Source organism: Mustela nigripes, chromosome 9, assembly GCF_022355385.1.
Source record: "Mustela nigripes isolate SB6536 chromosome 9, MUSNIG.SB6536, whole genome shotgun sequence".
Lineage (NCBI taxonomy): Eukaryota > Metazoa > Chordata > Mammalia > Carnivora > Mustelidae > Mustela > Mustela nigripes.
In genome coordinates this window covers 5,379,047-5,402,441 of record NC_081565.1, presented here as the reverse complement: position 1 = coordinate 5,402,441, position 23,395 = coordinate 5,379,047, and the positions used below count along the sequence as shown (strand labels likewise).

The 23,395-nt window shown below is 52.8% G+C and overlaps 1 protein-coding gene across 3 annotated transcripts in view; it reads left to right on the top strand.

Annotated features, from left to right (window-relative positions):
• Positions 1-4,649, top strand: part of ASS1 (argininosuccinate synthase 1) — a 51,933-nt gene extending 47,284 nt beyond the window's left edge. For all 3 annotated transcript variants that reach the window (XM_059410537.1, XM_059410535.1, XM_059410536.1), the window contains exons 15-16: positions 2,859-2,924; positions 4,336-4,649. In XM_059410537.1, coding sequence (XP_059266520.1) covers positions 2,859-2,924; positions 4,336-4,381 — 112 coding nt within the window. In that variant the 3' untranslated portion in view covers positions 4,382-4,649. The remainder of the gene's footprint in view (positions 1-2,858; positions 2,925-4,335) is intronic.
• Positions 4,650-23,395: the final 18,746 nt, after the last annotated feature.

Genomic DNA, 23,395 nt, shown 5'->3' with positions numbered 1-23,395 from the left:
GGAGGCCACGCCGAGGGCGCTGCCCGGCCCCGGAGGCCACGCCGAGGGCGCTGCCCGGCCCCGGAGGCCACGCCGAGGGCGCTGCCCAGCCCCAGGACAGTCCAAGGCAGCCCGAGCTCTTGAACTGCGCCTGCACTTGTGCACGAGAGTGTGGCCTTTACCGAGGACCACAGCATCCCCTTGGGAGGTCACCCGGCCACACAGGAGGTCGGGACCGACAGCCCCACCTGACGCAGGTCCCAGGCCCAGCTTAGCCCCGGCACAGGCGCGTTGGGAATTAGCGGGCGAGTTTTGTTGGGTGGTCAATATATTTCCCTCTTTCCCGTCCTCGCCGCGTTGAGCTTCTCCCCCCTTCCATCTTTCTAAACACTTTATAAGCCATAAATATAACTGAATCAGTTTAGATCAGTCGGGGTAAATGTCAAATTATCTTCTCTCTTTCTCTCTCTGGCTCTTTCCTCCCTCCCCCTCCGAATCAGCAGCCTCTAATAATCTGCCCAACCCTTCATTAAACCTTACAGCCTCACTCAGGGAGATTAAATGAAGAAAGTAAAAAGGGGAAGGAAAAAAAGAGAGAAAAGCAGGCGCATTTATTCTCACTGTGTCTCCGACCATTTCCCCTTTCTTTTTGATTTCTACATCGCTGACTTGAAAGCCCTTGAGTGACAGCCTCGCAGGGACCAGCAAGGAAGCCGCGAGAGGTAACAGAACTGGAAATGCCGTGGCACAGTAGGTAGAAAGTAACGTAATTATAGAGCAGGTCAGAGCCACTCGAATGAGCAAAAATAAAAGCACAGAGGTTTTCTGTAGACCGTCAGGGGAGGTAAAAAAAAAAAAAAAAAATCATTGTAAACTCTTTTTCCACCACCAACCCCCCCCCACCAACCACCACCCCAAACCACAGTTTTAAAGAGAGGTTTCTCGGCTCCCAAGAAGCACCTCTGGGAGGCCTTCTTCAGCCTCGCACGCAGGACAAGCGTGTCCCCGGACGTGGGCCTCTCTCTGCCGGGGCGGCCGGGGCTGCCTGGGTGTCCGGGGAGGGGAGCGGGAAAGTTTGTTTTGACAACGCGCGCGTGAGGTGGCAGTGAAAAGGCAGATGAGCGTGGAGGGGAGCTGGAAGGGGCCCTGAGCCCTGGCTTCTCCCTGAGCGGAGCACAGGGATCCTTCCGAAGGGGACGGGTGGCTCGGACAGTGGTGGTGCGTGCCACAATCTGATTCACGTGGGGAGGGGTAGGCGTGCTCGTCCAGAGCAAGGTCCCTACAAGGGAGCTGCAGAGGCTCATGCTTAAGTTTGTCTGGCTTTTTCCTCTGCCCCCTGAGGGGTGCCAAGAGGCAGCCCCTCAGGGGTCCGGAAGCTTCGCCCTTCCAGGGGACTTGCTGGTCTACTCCTGGTGGCTTGTTGCCACCTGAGACCTGGAGGGGCCCGCGGAGGTGGGGAGGAGGAAGGAAGGGGTGGGCGTTCATGGGCAGCTTCGCGAGCCCCGTGAAGGGCAGGGCCGGGGCGTGGTGGGGCTAGGTTACCAGAGCCCATGTCCTGAACAAGGTGTAGGACAGCTGAGCGCCGAGACCCCACTTGTTGTAAGAAGTCCACAGTCCACAGAGCCAGCCAGAGGCACAGCCTTAGGGTCTCGGGGGGAAAAAAAATCAGCAGATTCCCCTCTGCCCTCCTCCTCCCCAGTCTCACCTCTCCGAGAAGGCTCCTGAGGCGGCCTTGTCATCGAGAACCTTGAGACTGCTTTGTCCTGAGGCTGGAGTTCTGGAGACGGGAGGACAAGGGGCTGATTCAGAGCAGGATGCGTGAGAAACAGAGGAGGGACCCCTCCCCACCAGAGGCTCGGAGGGTGGCCATGAGGCGCCAGATCTGAGACCACAGTGCCCTGAACTTGTCCTCAAAGAGTTTATCCCAGCCGCGATTAAGGCCGATGGGTGACGGTTTGCTGACATCTGCCACCCCTGCACGCACCGTGGGCCCTGTTCTCGTCTTGCTCCTGCTTCCCCGGCACCTGCAGACCATAAGTGCCTAAGAAGGGCCCGTATAAGTGAATGAGTGAATGAAAGACACAAGTCCTCGTGCACGTGTGCCAGGTGTGGCAGCCACATCATTTCCCGTGGGGCCGGCGATAAATCCGAGAGGCCTATTTGGCAGATGAAAGCCCGAAGCTCAGCGAGCAGGAAGGGGTACCCTGAGCTCTGAGGCGGGAGGGGTGGCGGAGCCTGACCGGAAGGACTGTGGTTGGGAAGGGTTTCTCGAAGGACGGCTAAGTGAAAACAGCCCCGAAGGTGAAGGCTGTCGAAACCGGAAGATGGCACTTGTAGACAGGGGGAACATTTGTAACAGTGGCGGCTTACCAGGCCCTTCTTGGGGCTGGCCGGCATGGGGTGGGTGCCAGGTTTGTGGATGGATCTCCGTGCTGGTGGAGCAGGGAACCAGCACTGAGTTCTTCAGGGGTACTGTCACAAGTCCGAGGCTGACCCGGGGGCATCCCGTGGCCTCCTGGTCCTTTGGGCCACTGGATGCCATCAGCTGTTGCTGGAGATGCCTGAAGGCAGAGCTGGCTCACAGGTGTATCCTCACTGGAGGATTTCAGCCACTGGTGCTGGCTGAGCTGGATGGAACCCTACCTGCACATCCACGGAGCAGGGCTGAGGCTCCCTGCTCTCCAGCGCTGGGCATGGTGCCTTGCCTATAGCAGGGCTCCTGAATTGGACAGAAAGCCATGAGAGACCAAAGTTTGGGCCACGCTTCCCAAGATATCTTGGGTACCCACAAGCCTGAGCTGTCATCCCTTGCCCCGGAGAGCCCCTGCCTCCGGAAGCGAAGCCTAGGGTGTGCTGACCGGCTTCTCCTCTCTCCGCAGCATGAACGTGCAGGGTGACTATGAGCCCGGCGATGCCACTGGGTTCATCAACATCAACTCCCTCAGGTGAGCCGCTCCCTCTGGTCTTCAGACCCCCCAGGTGCGGGCAGCAAGCTCTAATGGGGCCTCGGCTGCTCTGACTGCTGTCCCATCCTAGACAAACCCCGCCTTCCCGTCCCTCTGCCCACAGCATCTTCAGTGCCTCCTGTTCTCAGAGGGGCAGAAGGCTTCGCTGGAAACTACCAGAAGCCTGGGTGCTTGGGTTCCCTGTTTCTGGGTCCTGCCCATTGCCTCAGACATTCACTCCCAACCCCTCTGGCTGCAAGAAGGACTCTACCAGGAGCCCTTGCCTGGGCAGGTTTAGAAAGGCAGATGGCCCAGAGGTAGAAATGGACCTCAAAAAGTCATCGGGCCGGAAGGTCCCTCGTGCCTGTCATCATACCTGAGCTACAGATCGAGCCGGAAACCATCCTAGCTATGTGGATGCCCATGGCCTGGTGGGGTAGCACGCGTCATCTGCAGTCACTCTGACCTGGGTTCAGATCCTGGCTCCGCAGGATGGTCTCAGACCCCTTCCGGACCCCTGGGAGCACAGGTGGGGATACTGACCCTAGCCACCTCGCAGGTGTGGCAAAAGTTTGCATGAGTCCGGGGACATCAGCCCGGCACTCAGCCCGGACTCTGGCCTGCTAGAAGAGCTCACATGCTCAGCCTAGGTGTAGCCTGGGGAGGGGATGGGCACGCGCGAGGGCAAACAGGGTCATTTATGACCACTGGCTATGATACACTAACTTCCAGCCACTCTCCGGGGTTGCACTGAATTCTTACACAAATTTGCAACCCCAGAAACAGGCCCAGAGTGGTTAAGTAAGCCGCCCACAGTCACACAGCTAGGAAGCCTCGGAGCTAAGTCCAGAAGGTGTGTCTGTCCAACTCTTGAGTTCTGAGTCACCAACTTCCTTCTCTCCGGGCTTGGCGTCAGGAAGAAGGCACGAGTCTCTCTTGTCTCCTGAACACATGTCCTGGGCACAGAGCCACCATTTTGTCCCTGGAGCCAAGAGACGCTGAATCCAGCCTGACCTTCCTGGGCGCTCTCCTGCTCCAACAATCACCTCCACCTACCCCGCCTCCCTCGCCCTCTGTATTTTATGACTATAAACCCTTTTAAATGGCCCCGAACACATTGGGTTCTCATAATGGCCTCTTCATCGCTCCCACTGCCAGTTAAATGCTTTGTCTTCAACAATGCCAAGCAATGTTTTCCCCTAAAGATAAATTAATTACATTATCCTGTTTGGAGGGCAGGAGGGGCCAGGGCAGGAGCGGGAACAGAGCGGGAGAAAAAAAAAAGACAACTTCACACACATCTTAACTAACAGCTGCCCCCCGCCACCCGGGTTCTGCCTGAATTAATTGAACGGAGTGCATGTTGTTATTGTTAATTTACATTTTTCTTTGTTTTCAATCGGGTTTACAGGCTGAAGGAATATCATCGCCTCCAGAGCAAGGTCACTGCCAAATAGACCGGCTGACAATGAGGAGCCGGGCCTCCTCCTTTGCCCATCTCCCATGTACAGGCGCTAATTGTTGTGGTAATTTGTAATTGTGACTCGTTCTCCGCGGCTGGCGGCCTGGTGGGGGTGCCAGGCCCCAGCTTTGTTCCCTGCTGCCCGGTGGGGGTGGGGGTGGGGGTGGGGGTGGGCCCGCCCCGAAATGGTCATCAGAAGGAGGGGCTGGGGCGGCCGCAGTGGGGAGATGTAAAATGACAATTAAAAAAAAGGATACACGAGATTTTTGTTTCCTTGTTTCTGCAGCGAGGGCGTGTGTTGTCCGTCTCGCTCTCCCTACACCGACCTTGTGTGTTTTCTGAGTCAAGCGCGGCCAGACGCGTCTTTTCAGGGGAACCTGTTCCTCCGGAAGGATGGGACACTCTCTCTCCCCCAGCAAAACCCTGGGGACCCAGATAGTGGCCCCTGGGCCCACTTAGGAGAGTTGGGGTGACATGCTGGAGAGCTGTCCTGCCGTCGCCCACGGAGAACAACCGGGAATGGCGGCCATGGCGGACCACACGAGACTCCCCCCACCACAGCACAGTGGCCTTAAGTAGCCCAAGTTGTGGAGGAGGAGGAGCCCCCAGTAAGAAGAAAAGCCTGGACAGAGAACAGAAAAGGACAGGCGCAGCCTTTAACCCATACTCTTGGGGGGAAGCCACCTGGCCTACAAGGTTTCCGCTACTGCACCTCCATGCCCAAGGCCGCCATGTTGGTTGGCGCAGTGACTCCGCCCCCGCAGTCGTAGCTCATTGGACCATGACTGGGCACCTGACCCAAACTGAGCCAATCAGAATGTCACTCCCAGGAACTGGACAGGGGCAAATAGCCGGAAGTGAGCCCAGGTGTACTTAGGCAGGATAGGATGCTCTGTGCCTGGGGAAGCAGAGAGAGGAGAAAGAAGCAGGAGGAAGGTAGGGAAGAGTGGGTTCCAGGTTTAGAACCCCAGTTCCCATCCTGGTATGCCCTGTGGTGCTGCTGGCGTTTTGTTTTGGCGACTCCGTGCCCACCGCAGAGTCCAGCGCAGGGCCTGAACTCAGGTTCCAAGATCAAGACCTGAACTTGAGATCAGGAGTCAGACACCCCACTGAACCCATCAGGCGCCCCAGTGCTGGTGGCCTTAATGGTGGCATTTCTCCATCCGGATCCTGTAAGACACCCTGGGGTTCTCATAACCAGTTGTCATTTAGGGCTTAAGCTTGAGGAGGGAGTTTCTGATTCTTGGAACCAGAAGCATCTTTACTGGGAAGACTCGAGTGCTGGTTATTCTGGGCCCCGCCCTGGTTCTGATCTCTGTACTGCCTTTGTCGGTGAGGGTTTCTTTCCAAACAGGTTATGTCTTGAAAACGTACTTTTCTCTAATTATAAAATTATAAATGAATTACTCGATATTAATTTTGCCAAACACTTTGCTGTACATTTTATGCACATGATCTCACTTGCTCTCCAAAACAACACTGAGGTAGAAACTTCCATCTCCGTTTCGCAGAGGAGGCAACAGATGCTGAGAAATTGATTTGCCAAAGGCCACTCAGCTAGCACGATGACAGCCAAGAACCAAACCCTGGCCTGGCTGACCCCCAGAGCCTTGTTTATGTCCTGAATCATCATAATGGCCTGCATCTTACTAAAAAAATTAAAATCTTATGGCAAAAATGATCAGCCATCAGCTTAGCATCCCAGTTACAAACACTGCTTACACTTAGTGTATTTCTTTATGATCCTATTTTTCTACGCTTATAAATATTTTTGCAGAGTTCTTTAGGTTAAAGTATTTTAAAATCAGATGTTGCACTGTGCTTTAAAATGCTAACACTATGTCATGAATGGTTCCCCACATCATTAAGTCTCTTCTCAAACACAACAGCTACATAATATTCTGCTGTACTGGGGAAAAAAAAAAAAGATTAAGTCACTCAACTTTTTCCCATTTATAGATTTTTTTCCCCCACATCTAAATTGTTCTCCTGACCTTTGTTGAATTGAATGGAGTATTTTGGGTGTTTGGTTTATTAGCTATGCTTTTTTTTTTTTTTTTTTTTTTTTTTTTTTTTGCCTTTTTGGTGGATTCTCTGGGGTTTACCTCTAGCTTACCCCAGTCTTCCTTCAAGTAATACCACACCATTTCATGTAGAATATGAGACTCTGACACACAACAACCTTATGACATTTGCCTTTGTGCTCTTATTGTCCTGGGCATTACTTTTTTCAAAACCCCACAGTATGTTGCTATTACTTTTGCTTTGGATTGCCAAGTGTTTTCAAAGGATTACAAATAAGAAAAGAATGGGGTTTTTTTGTTTTGTTTTGTTTTGTTTTGTTTTAAGAAAAGAATGTTTTGTATTTATCCTCATGTAGGATCAGTAATGTTTCTTTCTTCAGTGTTTGACAGAATTGACCGGTGAAGCCATCTGGGCCTGGAATTTTCTTGGTGGGAAGCTTTTAAAGGGGCACTTTCATGGCTCAGTCTGTTAAGTGTCTGCCTTGGGCTCGGGTCATGATCCCGGGGTCCTGGGATGGAACCCCACATCTGGATCCCTGCTCAGTGGGGAGTCTCCTCCTCCCTCTCCCTCTGCCTTCCACTCCCTCTGCTTGTGCTCTCCCTCTCTCTCTCAAATAAATAAATAAAATCTTTAAAAAATAAAGTATAAATTCAGTTTTTTTAAATTCATATCGGGTGTTTCATATTCTCCATTTCCTCTTGGGTCACTTTGGGTAATTGTGTCTTTGGAGGAATTTGCCCATTTCATTTAGGCTGTCAATTTTATGGGCATAAAACCTTTCATGATATTTCCTTAGGATCTCTTTTCCTTTTTTCTCCAAAATGTGTTTACTGGGATAATTTCCCACTCATCTGGATTCAGGGTGCTTTTAGCTCTGCCTCTGTCTAAAGGAGCATCCTTCTGGAAGCCTTGTTTTCCCTCTCATAGGCTGGCGAAGGACAGTGGAGCAGCCAACACTCAAAACAACCATTTTGTGTGTAGCTAAAGATGGTGATTTTGTGGCATTCACACACATGAGTAGGAGTTGGGGTTCTGTACCAGGTGCTTCCTCTGTCCTCTTCCCAGGATGGATGGAGAACGTCCTTTGAGAGGGTCATGTTCTCAGGGGGAAGTCATCATGCTTGGAAAGGCTAATAATCTTTTTAATGCATTAGGACTGATAGTGATGTTCCTCGTTCATTACTTACCTTGGTAATTCGAGTCCTAGTGTGTTCTTGATCAATGTCACTAAAAACTTACCATTTTTTGATCCTCTCTACAGAACGTCTCTTTTTTCTGCCTACTTTTAAGACTTTCTCTTTATCGCTGATTTTCAGCAGCTTGATTATGCGTTGTTATGGTTTTCTTACGTTTAATCTTTTGGGGTTTGTTGAGCTCGAACCTGGGGATTTTTACCAAATTAGGAACATTTTTGGCAGTTATGCCTCTCAGTTTATATACATCACGTTGTTTCTTATCCGCACTGTCTCTATCGTGGATCTCACTTGGCGTAAAATCCAAAGTCCTTACCACCAGCCAGCACCAACTACCAGACACAGAAGTGAGACCACGTGGCTCGTACGATGACAGCAGCTGCCTGAGTGATCCCACACAAGACCAGCTGAAGAATCATCCAGAACAACAGCCTCTAGGCACATTAGAACAAATAAAGTTTGGTTCTATTCCATTAAGTTTGGGTTATTTATAATGCAGAAACAGATCATCAAAATTGACTATGGCCTATCAGTCCCTTCAGGATCTGGCTCCCTACTAGCTCCCTTCCTCACCCCCTTTCACACTTCCTCTCATTCGGTGCAGCCCGCTGTCTTACTTGCTGTTCCCCAAACAGGCCAGCTCTCCCTGGACCCTCCTCCCGGAGAGAGCTACAAGGCTTGCTTGTTTACCGAGCCCTGACCTGGCACTTGCTGTACCCCTTGCCCTGGCTTTCTCTGCTCCATATCACATATCACTTGACCTACTAGGCATTGATTTGCTTTGTGTGCCTAATAATTTTTTGTTAGATGCTGGGCATTGCTGAGTGTCTCTCCCACCAGGATAGGGAGCTCTGTATGGGCAGAGATCAGATCTGTCTTATTCACAGCTGTGTCCCAGCTGCTGAAACCAAGCCCAGTCCATAACAGGGCTCAGTAAATATTTGTAGAATGAGTGAATATCTACCCAGTCTTCATTAGCACGGAAGCCACAACCCAGGAACTTCAGAAATTTCTCTCTACCCAGTTCAGCTCCCAGTCCTGCTCTAGAAGTACAGGGAATGGTGCTTACGCGTTATGGAGATATTTCAATCCAATCCTCACCCCACAGCCCTGGTCCTGCTTCTTTTCATCTCCTGCCACTCCTGTAACTTCATTCCAGCCACTATCTACAACCTTGACATACCACTGCCCCTGATCTCTCGACCACAGACCCCAACTCCACTGAGAAGTGGGAGGAAACCACCTTAGGGATCTAGAATAGAGTCGCTTGGACACTGAAGGGTTAGGACTCTCAGCCTTTCACATAACACAGATCTGCCACATCTGGGCATGCAGGTGTAGATAAGTGGTCTGGGTTGTTGATAGTTTCAACCAACAGCCCCCAGCTGTTACTAGAACCAGTCTGTCTTCTAGCTACAGACCTTGTTGCAGGGGTTAGTTCATTCGGACTGACTCTGCCTTTCTCGGGGTTATCCTTGGGAGATATCTACGATATCCTAGACGTTATCTTTGGGACACCCAAGATCCTGTTACCCACAGGCCCCCGGGCCACCACAGAAGTCCAGGTATGTCTGAATGAGGTCATTGACAACACTAGAGATCTGTCTTTAGGCATGTTCCTAGCTCTCAAGTCAATCAGGAAATTCAAGGGGCTCCTGGCTGGTTAAGCATCTGACTCTTGGTTTAAGCTCGGGACATGATCACAGAGTCATGAGATCCAGCCCCACATCAGGCTCTGCACTCAGTGGGGAGTCTTCTTGAGATTCTCTTCCTCTCCCTCTGCCTCTCTTCCTCCTCACCCTCCCTCCCTCTCTCTAAAATAAACAAAAATATCTTTTAAAAAAATCAGGAAATTCAAAAAGATGTTGGATGTAGATGGGGCTGTCAGTATCTCCCAACCACTGTTTACCTGGGCCCAGCCAGAGTGACCTAGTAGAGAGATACTGAAATTTACAAAAACTTTGGAAAATCATTGGGAAAAAATTCATTTCTCCATCCATATGTTAACCCAAATTCTCTGGTGAATATTTTTATGTTTCTTGCTAGTCATTTTTGCATGTGTACATTTGTTTTCATCTATGTAATGTAATTTGTTTACAGTGCGTACCTGCATATTTGTTTCATTTCTTCCCTTGACAGCATAATTAATTTTCCATATTGTCGGTAGACTTCATAACGAACTTGCATTATATTCCTGAAATGGGTAAATCTTGCATGAGATGTAAATTACATTTTAAAGCTGTTAAAAACAATGATCATTTTGGGGGCACCTGGGTGGCTGAGATGGTTAAGCATCTGTCTTCGGTTCAGGTCATGATCTCCTGGGTCCTGGGATCGAGCCCCATGTCCGTCTCCCAGCTCAGCAGGGAGTCAGCTTGTCACTCTCCTTGCTTGTGCTCGAGCTCTCTCTCACATGAATAAATACTATCTTTTTAAAAAAACAAATGATGTTTTTAATGCAGGAAGGAAAGACGGCTAGTGTTAAAGGATGGGAAAGAGCATGGTCTAGGAAGGCACCGGTTGGAGCCAGTCTCTGGCGGGCAAGGAAGGTGTCTGGCCAGAGGGGAGCAAAGAACTCTCACGAGGCAGCTGTGGACCAGGCAGGTGGGATGAGACCGTGGGGGCAGCTCAGGCACCAGACACAGGCACCCCATACTGAATCCTGATGACTCCTCTGTCCCCTTGAGAACTTGGGTAAGTACTTCACCATCTTGAGCTTTGATTTCTCCATCTGTAGGATGGGTCATAATGGGTCCTTCCTCCCGGGGATATGAGAGGACCCCCCGGGGCATAGGCGAGCTGCTGGGACAGACCCTGGTCTCCATCCTCAAGCCACACGAGAGCCGTGGCAGCATCAGGGAAGCTAGTCGCCGCCTTTATGTGCACCCCGTGTGCACCGTTCCAAAGGCCTTTTCTCCTCCTTTACACCGTGGGAGATTCGCAATCAGGGTGAGTAAAGGAGGGGGAAGGAGAACTCAGACTTGAGTTCGAATCTTGCCTCTGCACTTCCTAACCCGTGACCTGGCGTGACCTCTTTAGCATTTGGCTTCAGTGTCCTCAACTATCAAACGAGGATAATCATAGTGTCCGCCTCACAGGGGCTCTTTAAGAGGCAGCAGCCGTGGGTGTCAGGGCTCCTGGCTTCCAGCCACGGTTGTTAGCCCATGGAGCATGCCCACAAGGGAAAAGACTCCCTTGATGTGTCTGGCCTGTGACAATTTGACTTTTTGCGTTTTACTTATCAGCAGACACTGGCTCAGAGCTGATAAACCCTGGACCCTGACAAGCACCACTTTCTTGTCCTTCAAGGTGGAGGGGGACATCCTCCAGCTGTCCCTAAATACTCTGCCCTGAACCTTCCTGGGATGGGTTCCGTCTACCTTGCTGATGGCAGGCACCCTGAGAGCCGTGAGTGTGCACACTGTGACCCCGCTCTATCCCCCCGCACTCAGCCCAGGATCTCACGCATCAGAGGTTCTAGATGAAATTACAGTAAATGAATGAATTTCCCCATTCAGCTTAGCTATTATTTTATTACTGTTTCTAAATCCACCCCATCTCTGTCCTCTAGCTCCTGTCTGGGTGGAGGAGGGTTTCTCACCTACAGGATCCTGAGAAGTCAGATGCTGGGATGCTGGACCTCAGTCTTGAGCAAGGACCCCCAGACCCGTTTCATCTCCTGGGGCAGGGGAGACAAGGAGAGATCCAAGCCAGCCACGCCTACCTTCCAGGCCCCCCTCCCTGCTGTTAGAAGAGGCAAAACATTCCTGTTCCAGGCAGAAGATGGGCTGGTTTTGGTGAGACCCAATGCTCGTACAGACTAAAGCACAGCTACACACACCATCAAGTGCACACATCATCGGTGGACAGCTCGATGAGGGGTCTCCACCTGTGTAAGCACCAGTCAGATGAAGACAGGGAACATTTCCAGCCCCCAGAAGGTTCCGTGGTGCCACCATGAGACTCAGAAATCATAGGGTTGGGGGAAGAAAAGACACCTTGCTTCTTTTTTAAAAATCACGGAGACATATTGGGCACATGGGAAAGTGGAGAAAGCTCGAAGCCACCGAGGCTGCTGGTCACCGTGCGGGCAGCAGGGACCACGGAGGGCCTCTTGCTTGCCTGTTGAGAGTTCTGGGCAGTGGTTGGTTCCCGCCCGGCGGGATTTCCTGAATGAGCGAACGAGATAACAAATGAAGGAAAGAGATCGCACCTGCCTCTGCTCTCCGCCGATTTCTCCTGAGATATTTCATTCACGTAGGGGCAGGGGCGGCGTGCTAGAGCGGCCTGCCCCTGGGGCACGGGGTCCGAGGGTGAGCCCCCTTTCTAGTCCAAGTGTTCTGGTGCCTGAACAGCAGAGAAGTAGCAGATGTGAGGAGCTGCCGCAAGCCAGGCTTCCTGGGACGCAGGCCAAAGTCTCAAGTGACAAAGGTGAGGTTGAGATCGTGTCGCGTCCTGCCCCAAAGCTTGCACTCCTGGGCCAAGCGCTGGCCTCAGACTGTCCTCCCCTGACTGCAGCCTCGCGCCCCACCTCTCCCCGTTTCCCAGGCAGACCCTCCTTTCCCATGCGAGCACCTTTGCTCCTGGGAAACCCTGGTCTCCCCAGCCCTTCTTGATAGTAACGAGCACTGGAATAAAGGCCCAGAGCCCAGGCGCTGGCCGGCCCACAGGCCCACCTGGTGGGGCCCGCTGTCGGCCTCACCTGGATCTCCAGGCAGGCCCCAGGCAGCTGCAGGGAAGAGTGGCTGGGCCCGGCGGCCAAGGCCCAGGCCCAGAGCTGATCTGCACGCCTCTCAGGCTGGGGAAAGGGCTCGCCCGGGGTCAGCCCAATCGATATCTCATCTGTGGCTCTCCTAGCGGAAGTGATGGCTATTGGAACATGGTAATGGGTGTTGTCTTGTGGAAGAGACTAATCTTCCCAGCTGTGGAGGGCTCCGCAGGTGGCCCACAGCTCACTGCTGCCACTGGAGCACATTTAAAGCTACAGCAGCCTCACTGCGTCCATCCGGGGTTTCCAGCAACTTCCTGGCGCAAGTCTGGGAGGTGATCCTGACCCATCCTCCAGAGCACCGGTGGGGAGACTGAAGCAGTGATTTGTCCGAGGTCACACACTCAGAAGATGGCCCCAGAAGTAAATTCTGGTCTCCAGATGCCTCATCCCATACAGGGGATGCTGGCCACAGCAAACTCATGGCCATGGACCATATTTGGCCCTTGGGTATGTTGGGGTTTCCCATTGGCTGACTCAATGCTTCTTGAAAACACTGGATTTCAAATGCCATGAAATTTGGCCACAGTCCCTACCATGCCTTAATGTCTCACACTCCTCCAGCTTGCCTCATTTCATCACCTGTCTGGACTTGGATTAGTAAGACTGAGGTCTTAGCATAGTGGGATGAAGAAGAAGAGAATCAACCTTGTCCCCTGGAGAAGTGGGATCCCTGCTCAGTCTTCCTTCTCCTGGCTCACAAGCCAGGGAGGTGACAGGCTGTGAGCCCTGAGACAGCAAGGGCCACATCTATCTTGCCCACTGTCATGGTGGATGTCCCGTGCACATTTCAAAACTCTTCACTGAGCAGCCACTATGTGCCAGGCCCCGGGGCACAGCAGCCCAGCTAACACAAAGCCCTTTATTCTAATGGCTTCATGGGTGCCTCTAGGAACTTGGCAGTGAGTACTGACCCTCAAATGGTGAAATCCCAGTCACCTGTTACCCTAGGCAGCTCGATGTTGTGGAAATTTGCTGAACTGCCACTAATTTGCCGTGTGGCCCTAGGCAGGTGCCTTAACTTTCTGGGCCTTTAGTTCCCCCATATGTAAAACAAAGGGTCAGAATTTTAACAATTACCAGGTTCCCTTTCTTTTCAAGTGTCCTTTTTATAGCCTGTGAGGTTTCAGAAGCCCCTCATGGAGCTCCCCACTGCTGACAGCCGGGAGAGCTCCCTAGGGCCAAGCCATAGGACTTGAGACATGACACTGGCCCACCTGTCCGAGTTCTGTTCTGGCATCGCTTGGTTATACCAATAGGAAAGGACTCTGGGTTGATGTCTTCTACGCCTTTTAAATTGGCATATTTGACACCGGGAGTGGGATGTTTCTTGAAATACAGGCAGACTCCCAAGTCAGGCCTCTGAATCTGGGGCCCAGAAATGCCCCTGTTTTAACAAGCTCCCTGGTTTACGCTGATGCCCACTGGAATTTGGGAACCACAGGCCTGGCAGATGAAGGCTAACTGCATCCATGGAAAGGGAGGCTTGATATCTGGGCTCCCCGGTGCTTCCTCAGTACCGGCCTGGGCTTTGTGGGAGCTAGGCTGGGTAGAGGGCTGCGAGTTTGATCAGGATTGTGCAGACTCTGCCCGCAGTGGCCAGCCTTTCTTGGGGAAGATAGCCACAGCGTCTGGGACCTTTGAGGGCTCCCTGCACAGCCACAGTAACACCAGCGAGCACAGCGGTTGCCAGAACTCAGGCAGACCTCTTTGAGCCTCGATGTGCTCATCTGCAAAATGGGCCCAAGATAGTCCTTATCTTATGGGGCTCTCCTGAGAAACAAATGATGCACGTACAGAGCTTAAAACGGGCCAGGCTCCTGGTAACTCCTCAGCAAATGAGAACTGCTCCATTATTAGTGCTCATCACAATTCCACAGCAAACCCCTCCACCCCGGCCCCCGCATGGCTCCCCTCCCTCAGCCCCTCCCCCACACCGCGGCCCCGGGGGGTCGGGGGCTTCAATTGTGACTAATCGTGACACCAGCCACCCACGCTGGGGCTAACAGGGACCCAGCCGGCCACTCAGTTAAGACGGTAATGAAGCGGCTGGGAACAGGAGGCCTTTCCATCTGGGACCCCGGCTGACCCGACTCCTGCCTGAGGTCTGAGAAATCCCTGTGTGCACCCTGCCCCCCATCCCACCGCCCAAAGCCCAGCTGTTTATCCCTGGTGCGATCATTTATTTATGTCCATGTTCCCTGGGCACAGATCCCGCCCCCCAGTTCCTGCTGGTCTCCCCTGGTCTTCCCCTGGGCCTCACTCTGTCCCTGCCAGACCCGTTCATGAAGACAGATGTCCAGGGCTGTGGCCCCAATGGAGGCAGCCCCAAGCCCTTTGGCACCACTCAGAGGATGGGGTGTGGGCGATAAGACAGAGGTAGGTGTACGGCTCCCCATTCGTGGGGTCGGAGCGGCCCAGGGGAGACACTCTACAGTTGTGGGTGAGAGATTAGCATACTTGACAGTTCCTTCCTCTTGCTGGGCGACTCGCCCCAGGGAAACAGGGATGCTGTGTTCATTCCATGGTTATTTGTTATACATGCCCCATTTATCCTGTCCAGCTCTGGGTGCTGGAGACACAGGGGAAGGAAACACAAGCTCCCCCACATACCAGATAACACGTGGTCGAGGAGGAAACAGAAATGAGATGGGGTGTCATTTAGATAGGGGAGTCAGGCAGACCTCCGAGGGGGCCCAGCAGGGGGAGCTATGTGAAAAGTGCAGGGAAGGGCATTCCAGGCAGGGGGAATAGCACGGTTAAGACCCAAGGTTTGAGGAACTAAAGGGGTTGAGTTGGCTCAGGAGAGAGAGGGAGAGACACGTTGAGGCCTTCTGGGTCTTGGACTTACTTTAAGAGCACTGGGAAGTCATGCTTGTTTCCTGTGGCTGAGAAGAGCCAGGTCAAGAGGCAGCCAAGCCATTCCCAAGCCCAAGAGTCCAGCTCTCAGGGATCTAGGCCCCTCGGCAGCCCCAACTCCACTGTCGTGTGCCTGGGGCTCAGTGAGACTGATGGCCCTGCTCCTGGGAGCAGCTGCCCCCCGTGTACCCTGGACAGCCCCCGAGGGGTAGGGTCTCACCAGGGAGCGGGGTCCCTGCTCCTTCTGAGGCCTCCCAACAAGGCAGCTTTGTCTGCCGGCGCTGAGGACCCCAGTGCTCCTCCCCAGGCCCCTGAAAGGCGGCTTTATCTGTGTCCCAGGCCAGACTGCTGGGAAGCGGGCAGACCGCGCGAGCCCATGAAGCCGGGCAGCAGCGGGAGACCTGAGTCCCCGGGCTATCAATGCAGAGAGAGGCTGGGGACAAAAGGGTGCCTGGGTGGAGCAGCAGGTCAGAGCCCGACCTCAGAGGAAGACAAGACGACACAGGCATTCCCATCGCTCCTCACCACCCCTGCAATTTGGTCGCTCCATCGCGTGGTCACTGACATGGCCCTTTGTGCTGTCCCCGTCCTGTGGGAGAAAGGAGGCAGGTAAGGCTGGGGCACCTGTAACCAGATCTCCTGGGCCCAGGTCCCCACTCCCCTTCTCTGGTCCTGGGAAACACCAGGGAGTGGGAAGGAACAGGTGAGGAGGGCAGCTTTCCACATGAAAAGGAGCTTCGAGAAAGATCTCTGTCCTTAGCCCCCGCTGGGCAGACTGGAGGGAGCGTGAATCAGAAGGAGGACCTGCCGGAAGGGCTGCCGTCCCCTGCGCAGACTCTCCCTGGGCGCGTGGCGTGGTGCCTCCCAGCCCGGTGTCTGTCTGTCCGTCTGAGCGCGGATAATGGCATTCATGATAATGTGCGACCATGTACACACGCCCATGTGCAGTGACTCCTTGGGGACCATTTCTCATGCCCAGGAGACCCTTTGTGGCACCCGCTAGAGATACATGGACCCCAACCCAAGGCCCCCTGGCACGATGGGAAGGAACGGAGAATTTAAAGGACCACATCGCTTATCACAAGCGAGTCCAATGTTATGTATAACACATGACATCTTAAATCTGCTTGTGGGCACCAGGGCCACCTGTTACTTTAGGGAAACACCAACCATTGTATAGATGTGGAGGCCCGGAGAGAGCAAGGAGAAGCCCCTGGGCACAGGGTCAGTCAGACAAAGCCCGGGCTGGAACCCAGGCTGCCTCTGGAGGCACCTCGGCCCCGGGGCGGTGGGGGGGGGGGGGCTGTGCGGGATCCAGCAGGGAAAGCTGACACCACCAGGGGGGCAGATGAGCAGATGGCCCCATGGCCTGCTTTTTTTGTGGCCTCGGCCTGTCTGCGTTGGGCACCGGGGCCCTGGCAGGTGTGCCTTCAGGGCTGGAGGAACCCTGAGGAGGGGGTGGCAGAGGATACCAGAAGGGGAAGTGGGATCTTCATGGAAACCAGACTCAGCACTTGATCCTAGGTGTTGCTAAACCTGTGTACTTGGGGAGCACCCCAGCCTCAGTTTCCCCTCTCTGCTAAACACACAGAGAGGCAGAGTCACTCACCCACATCCATAGAGCAAGTTGGGGCAGAAGTGGGATTGGAAGCCAGGTCTGTCAGACTCCAGGGACAGCGGGCTGAGTACCTGGGAAGGCGGTGGGGGTCAGGGAGCAATGCTGGGAGGGACACCCAAACCCGGTCAGCCCCCGCCACACCCACCTCCCCTCTAGCCCCCCAGCGACCATGACAGTGTGAGATTTCCAGAACAGAGACTGCATCAGTTCTTGCCCCTCCCCCACATGAGCCCCAACCCTCCCGAGACTCCTTAAGGCTGGCGGTGCTCCTTGCCACCCATAGGCCCCAGCCCACAAGCTGTGCAGACCCCTTTGAATTTTGTCTGTGAGCCAGACTGACCTATTTGCAGCTTGTCAAAAGCACTGCCACCAGCAAGCTGGGCCATGGCGGGTGGGGGGCGGGGGAAGGGCTATGGGTGGGTTGAGTCTAGCCCAGTTGCCCCACTGTCAGATGCGCCATGAACCTTATCCCTCAGAGTCCCTCCAGCAAGGAGGAGGCATAGAGAGCTCCACGCCAACCCAGAAGTCTGTGGTGTCATTTTATGACCACCAAGGAGAGCAGACAAACCCAGTCTGGTCAGGGATGCTGGGCATCTAGCCCCAGCATCCCCTTCCTCGCCTCCCCTGCCCCCGTCCCCGCTATCCTCAGTGGAGGCAGCCCCAGCCCCAGATTTCCTAGGGCATGTTAAGATCATGGATTAGAGCCATCTCTGAGGTCATGAGGTCATGGCAGTTTCTCATCCATCTCTTTGTCTCTCCCTTGGCTGCAGCCCTTTGCCGGGCCAGCCCCCCAGAGCCATATCAGGCTTCAGCAGCCTGCCCCCTGCCTCACTCCCAAGCTGAGCCCCAAGGAGCCAAAACACAGCGCAGGGCTTTAAAATACTGCCCCTGGGGCGATTTACCAGCAGGGGAGATGCCCAAGCCCTGACCTCAGGAGGGGCGACATAATGCATCTCCCTGGTTTAGCAGGATCAATGGTGCCGTGAAAAACAGCCCCACGTGGGCCAGTTAGGACAGCAGAGAAGGACCCCTTCCCCGGAGGCCCCACGCTGACAGCCACTGAGCTGGAGTCTGTGTGCACGCACAGACTTGGGACATCTCTGGGCTTGTCCACTGCTCCACGGAAATGTCTCAGGCATAAGCCTGCAACAGCCCAGATTATGGAGTCCAGCTGCCTTGGTTTCAGATGGGGAAACTGAGGCTGGGGTGCTCCTCAAGTTCACAGAGCAAGTTCAAGGAGGTTTCTGGATTCCCCCTGGGGCACGCATCCTGCTCAGCTCTTTTGTCTTCTCCTGTGAGCCAAGGTGGCAGTCATGGTATTTGGGATGTCACTGGCATTTTGAAAGGCCAAGCTTAGGCTCTCTCAGAGCCTTCAAGCTGGACCATAGTGGACCCACCACACCACCAGGGTAGAGCTCCCTGCCTTTGATTCAGGTGCAGCAGAAACCAGACCTTTTGGACAGTCTCTGGCTCAGCCATAATATCCCGCCAAGACCAGAAGCCAGAGACATCAAGCTATCCCGTGCTCAGAGGTCCTCGTCCCAAAAAGAAGAGCAGCCTTTATTTAGGGAGGAAGGTTGCCGAGAGCCGGAAGGCCCTGAGTCCAAATTTTCTTTAGTCCTCATGTGACTGGGATAGAAAATCAGGGCTGGCGACCCATAATGCTGGCCACTGGAATTTTTTTTTAATTAAAATTCTTTTAAATTTAGGCATAAGATACGTACAGTGAGTTGCACAAAGCTTAAGTGTGAAGCTTGGTGAATTTTTACTATTTAATACCCCCCCAAATCCAGACATAGACTATTCCCAGCATCCCAGAAAGCCCCTCCTCCCCGCTCCCAGTCACTCTCCCTCCAAGGGTATGTTAGTCACCTCCTGCTGTGTAACAAATGACCACAAATCAAGCAGCTTTCCACAACAGTCATGTAGGATCCCCCAGTTTCTGCGAATCAGGAGTCTGGGCACGGCTTCCTGGGTCCTCCGCTCAGGGTCTCCCAAGGCTTCCGCCAAGGCGTCAGCTGGGCTGCGCTCCTTTCTGGAGCTCAGGGCTGTCTTCCAAGATCTCATGGCTGTTGGCAGAATTTGGGTCCACACAGTGGTAGGACCGAAGTCCCGGTTGTCCCGCTGGCCGTCAGCCGGGGGCTGCTTTGGCCACGTGGCCCTCCTCCCAGGCAGTTCACACTCCTACAAGCCAGCTGGAGAGTCTGTTTAAGGCTTCTGCATGATGAAGTCCGATGTACCCTCAGGATGAACTGAAAAGTAAACATACAGAACCTCCATTACACCTGTAAAACTCCTCACCTCTGTCAAGTGCTGTGGTCTAAAAGCAAGTCACTGATCCCATCCATAGTCAAGGGGAAAGGATTACACCAGCCGTAAACATGGGGGATTGGAATTACAGGGGGATCACTCTAGGGTCTGTTGCCACAAACAGTGATGACTATTGTAAGGTCCATCGCCATCAGCTAGAACTCCCCGCCAAAGAAAGCACACAGCGTCTTGGCTTCAGTCTCCTCTCCCTCCCTCAACCCTGCCTCTGTGAGATCTGTCTACCTGTTGCCCGTGTCTGCAATTTGTTTCTTTTCGCAGCACCATAGTGTTTCAGTAGGGGAATGCACCATTGATGGCCCCATCTTCTGCTGGTGGATATTTGGGTGGGGTCCACTTTCTGGCTATAAACACGAGCTGCTAGCCTGTGAGATTCTTGCCTGGATTCTAGAACAGCAAAAGGACATCAGTGGAAAAACTGGAGAAATCAGAGTAGAACCTGCAGCTTAATGAATAATAGTGTACCAATGGTAATATCTTGGTTTGACAAATGGGCCATGGTTCCACAGGAGACGTTAACAAGAGGGAAACCAGAGGAAGAGTGTAGAGAAGCTCTCTGCCCTCTCCTTGCAACTTTTATGTAGATCTGAAGTTATTCCAAAATAAAAACTGTATTGAAGAAGAAAATAAATCAAGCTTCTAGGAAGCATCTGCTACTGGCCATGGTAGAGAAATGGGCACACAACTAGCCTTCCCACCATAAACATTCAGGAAATTGGGCAAAATGTATGAGGCAGCTATTTTCAGGCAGGGTGAGACTGTAATCCTTGTGAGAAGGGAGACCCAGGAGCCCTATAGTCACCTAGCTCTCTGCCTGGGGCCAGTTTCCCAAGCACAAATCAGAGAGCAGAGCATGGGTCCCAGCTGAACAGAAGCATTCCACTGAGCTGGGAAGACAGAGGTCAAGATTGGGGAGCTCCTGGGACTGCAGAAGAAGGCGCTGCACAGGGGTGGGTTTTGAAGCAAGTAAGTAGTCCAAATCTGGGCTGCCCATTCCCAAAACAAGACTACTTGAGTCTTCCCAGAGATCTGCTGCTATGGGGTGGGGAAGGAAACAGAGATATTGCTGTGCTAAGAGCAGTGCTAAGGAACATCAGAGTCCCAGTCCAGCCAGAGAGGAGAGACCTCATTAACATCCTGGGCATCCAGTGTTGATACCAGAAGAGGAATAAGGACCTCAGGAATAAGGATCATGTCCTAGAGTAAGCTTCTGTTCCCTAATAATTCCTAAAAGCAAGCCGTGACAAGATCTATGGGGGTAGAGCAAAATTTGGAGTTTAAGTCCTACCAACTTAGAGTGTTTTGAAAAACACATTGGTCTACCCACAGATCTGCTCTAACAAGACATAAAACAGAGCATGGCTAAGTTCAAGTTGATCAGCCAGTAATTAAACTGTGTGCTCCAAAAGGAATCAGTAGTCCTCCTCAGGAGATAACGGAATCCAATGTCTGTATCGCGTATCTTTACAATGTCCAGAATATAATAAAAAATTACGACACAGGAGGAAAGCTGCTTTGAACAGTCTTCATCTCTTATTACTCAGGATTGGAATTACTGGGTTTCACTGTGGTTTTACTAAAATCATTTATTCTTCTGCTTGAGATGTTAAGAGGAAGGAGCTCAAAACCCAGCCTGTTCCCCAGGTTTTAGACCATTTTAGTGTGGTTGTCAAGGGCAAACAACATCCAACACGTATGGAAACTCTGGGCTCCCTTGCCTGCGTGTTCTTACCAGGATGTTAGACAGGGCATCCTGCCTAACATCTGAGGGCTTCCATCTCCCTAACATCATGGTCCTTCAGTGTGGGTTAGAGCTGGTGCCCTCAGATGAAGTCCAGCCTTGTTGTGGTGGTGGTTGTAAACCTCTTCTGGGTCACCAGGGCCAGGGAGAAGAAAAACAAAATCATATCTCATGCAGTTGGACAAATTACCCTTAGAAAATGGCCGTCCATGATTTCCATCCAGCTCCGCAAGTGTCCATTCTCTCCCATCGCTCCTTCCTTACCTCACTCACAAAGGATGGCAGGAATTGGAGCCCTTCACAGTTGCAATCATGTCTGCAGCCAAGGCGACAGGGACCCAATGGGAGAGAGAGACAGTTTGCCTACTGGCACAGGGGGCACTCTCCATATCGTGGCACTGGTGGGTTGTGTGCCAGGGATTGGACTAGCCCTGGTTGGAGGGGGGAACCAGAAGAGACAGAAAGAAATACGACCTGGCCCCTCTCTTAAAGGAGAGAAAAACTGGGACAGAGGAGGTATTAAGGGATATGTGCTGGATGGATGGATGGATGGATAGATGGGTGGATGGATGGATGGATGGATGGATGGATAGATGGGTGGATGGATGGATGGATGGATGGATGGATGGATGGATGGATAGATGGGTGGATGGATGGATGGGTGGGTGGATGGATGGATAGATGGGTGGATGGATGGATGGGTGGGTGGATGGATGGATAGATGGGTGGGTGGATAGATGCATGCATGAATGAAGCTGGAGAAGACACCTCATTCCCTGCTCTGATTTTGGGATGGAGAAGGAGGAAAGGAAGGCAGTGGAAGGTCAGTGTTTGGTCCTGCCTCAGTCATTCTGTGACCTTCCAGTCCACCAGGTGATGAAGATGCCGGTAAGTGAACCAAGTTTCTATGCCCATGGGACCCCATGCTCAGCAAGCAGGAGGGAGCAGATCATAGACCTGGAGCCAAGTGTATAAGAAGTCAATGGGGCTAGAAAGAAACATGAAGCAGAAAAAAGAAGTAGAGAGTGATGGGAAGGGACTATTTTTTTTTTTATCGGACTTTCCTTTACTATAATTACCTCCATGGTGGTGAATGCTGAAATTGGCCTCCCCTCTGATAGCCACTGTATTACTTGGTCATTGAAAATGGCATTTAAACCCTCTACCTGCTTTGACATCGGCATACTAGAGAGTGAAGATACCTGCCCATAGGTCGGAGTCTGGGTTATCTATGAGTCTCACCCAGAGGAGGATCATCTGCTATGTCTCCATAATGGTTGAATTTTCTTAAATTTTAATTGTGGTAAGTACGTATAAAATGGGCTCTCTTAGCATTTTTAAGCGTCACCGTTCAGTGACATTAAGGACATTCACATTGCTAAGCAACCACCATGGCCATCCGGCTCCAGAACTCTTTTATCTTGCTAAACTGGAACTCTGTACCCATTTAACACCAGCTCCCCATTCCTCCGTCCCCTCGGCCCAGGAGGAGACTATTTAAACAGAGTCTTGAGGGAAATTCTCTAAACTGGTAACATTTGGGGAGTGACCTGAGCTAGCTCTTCAGATATGTGACTAGGGGTGTTCAGAGCAGCAGGTGCAAAGGCCCTGAGGTAAGACTAGGCTCATGGATTCAAAGAGTGGCAAGGGGGATGCTGGTGGGGCAGTGGGTAGAGGAGAGAAGAGGAGCAAGAAGAGGCAAGAGGGCAGATCATGCAGCTTCGTGTGGGCAAAGGAGGACTTTGGCTTTTTCTCTGAGTGAGAGGAAGGGTGTCTGGAAGCTTTGAGGGAGAGGTGTGTCCTGTTCCCCTGCCCTTTCAATAACATGGTCTCTGCCGGCTGCTGAGTGAGGAGCCTGAGGAAAGGGTTCAGTCTGGAGACCATTAGGAGGCTACTGCTCGGTACAGAAGATCCATGTTAGGGGCTTGGGCCAGGATAAGGTGGAGGTGGTGGTCAGGGTCAGGGCAGGATCCATTCTGAAGGTAGAGACACCAGGAATGGCTGAGGACTGGATGTGGGGTTAGGGGGTATGGAGGAGCTCAGAGGGCACCAAGGTTCTGGGCCTGTTGAATCTCATGATTCTTGACTTTTTCTTACAATTAAGTGCTGTGCTACTGTCGTAATGAGAAAGGGCAGGAGGGGAAGCTGTATCTTTTACTCGAGGGGGAGAAAAGCTCTCTCTGTTGGAGGCGATCCCCGGGGCGGTGAATGGCAGGAGGCGCCATCTTTCCCTGCACCTGCCGCGTCCCCACCCAGAGCTTGCAGGGATGTGGACAGAGGAGCAGCCCCTGAGCAGGGGCGGGGCGGGGGGGGGGGGCGTGAGCGCCAGGGGCAACAAGAAGGCTTTGGTGAGTTGAATGAAATTCGGGCTCAAGGTGGAGCCTCTTTCTCCTCCCTCCCTGGATTCTCGGCCCAGACTGGGTCCCCTCCACGGCCGATTCCTCCTGGGCAAGGATGGTCCCTAGCACCTGCCTTCA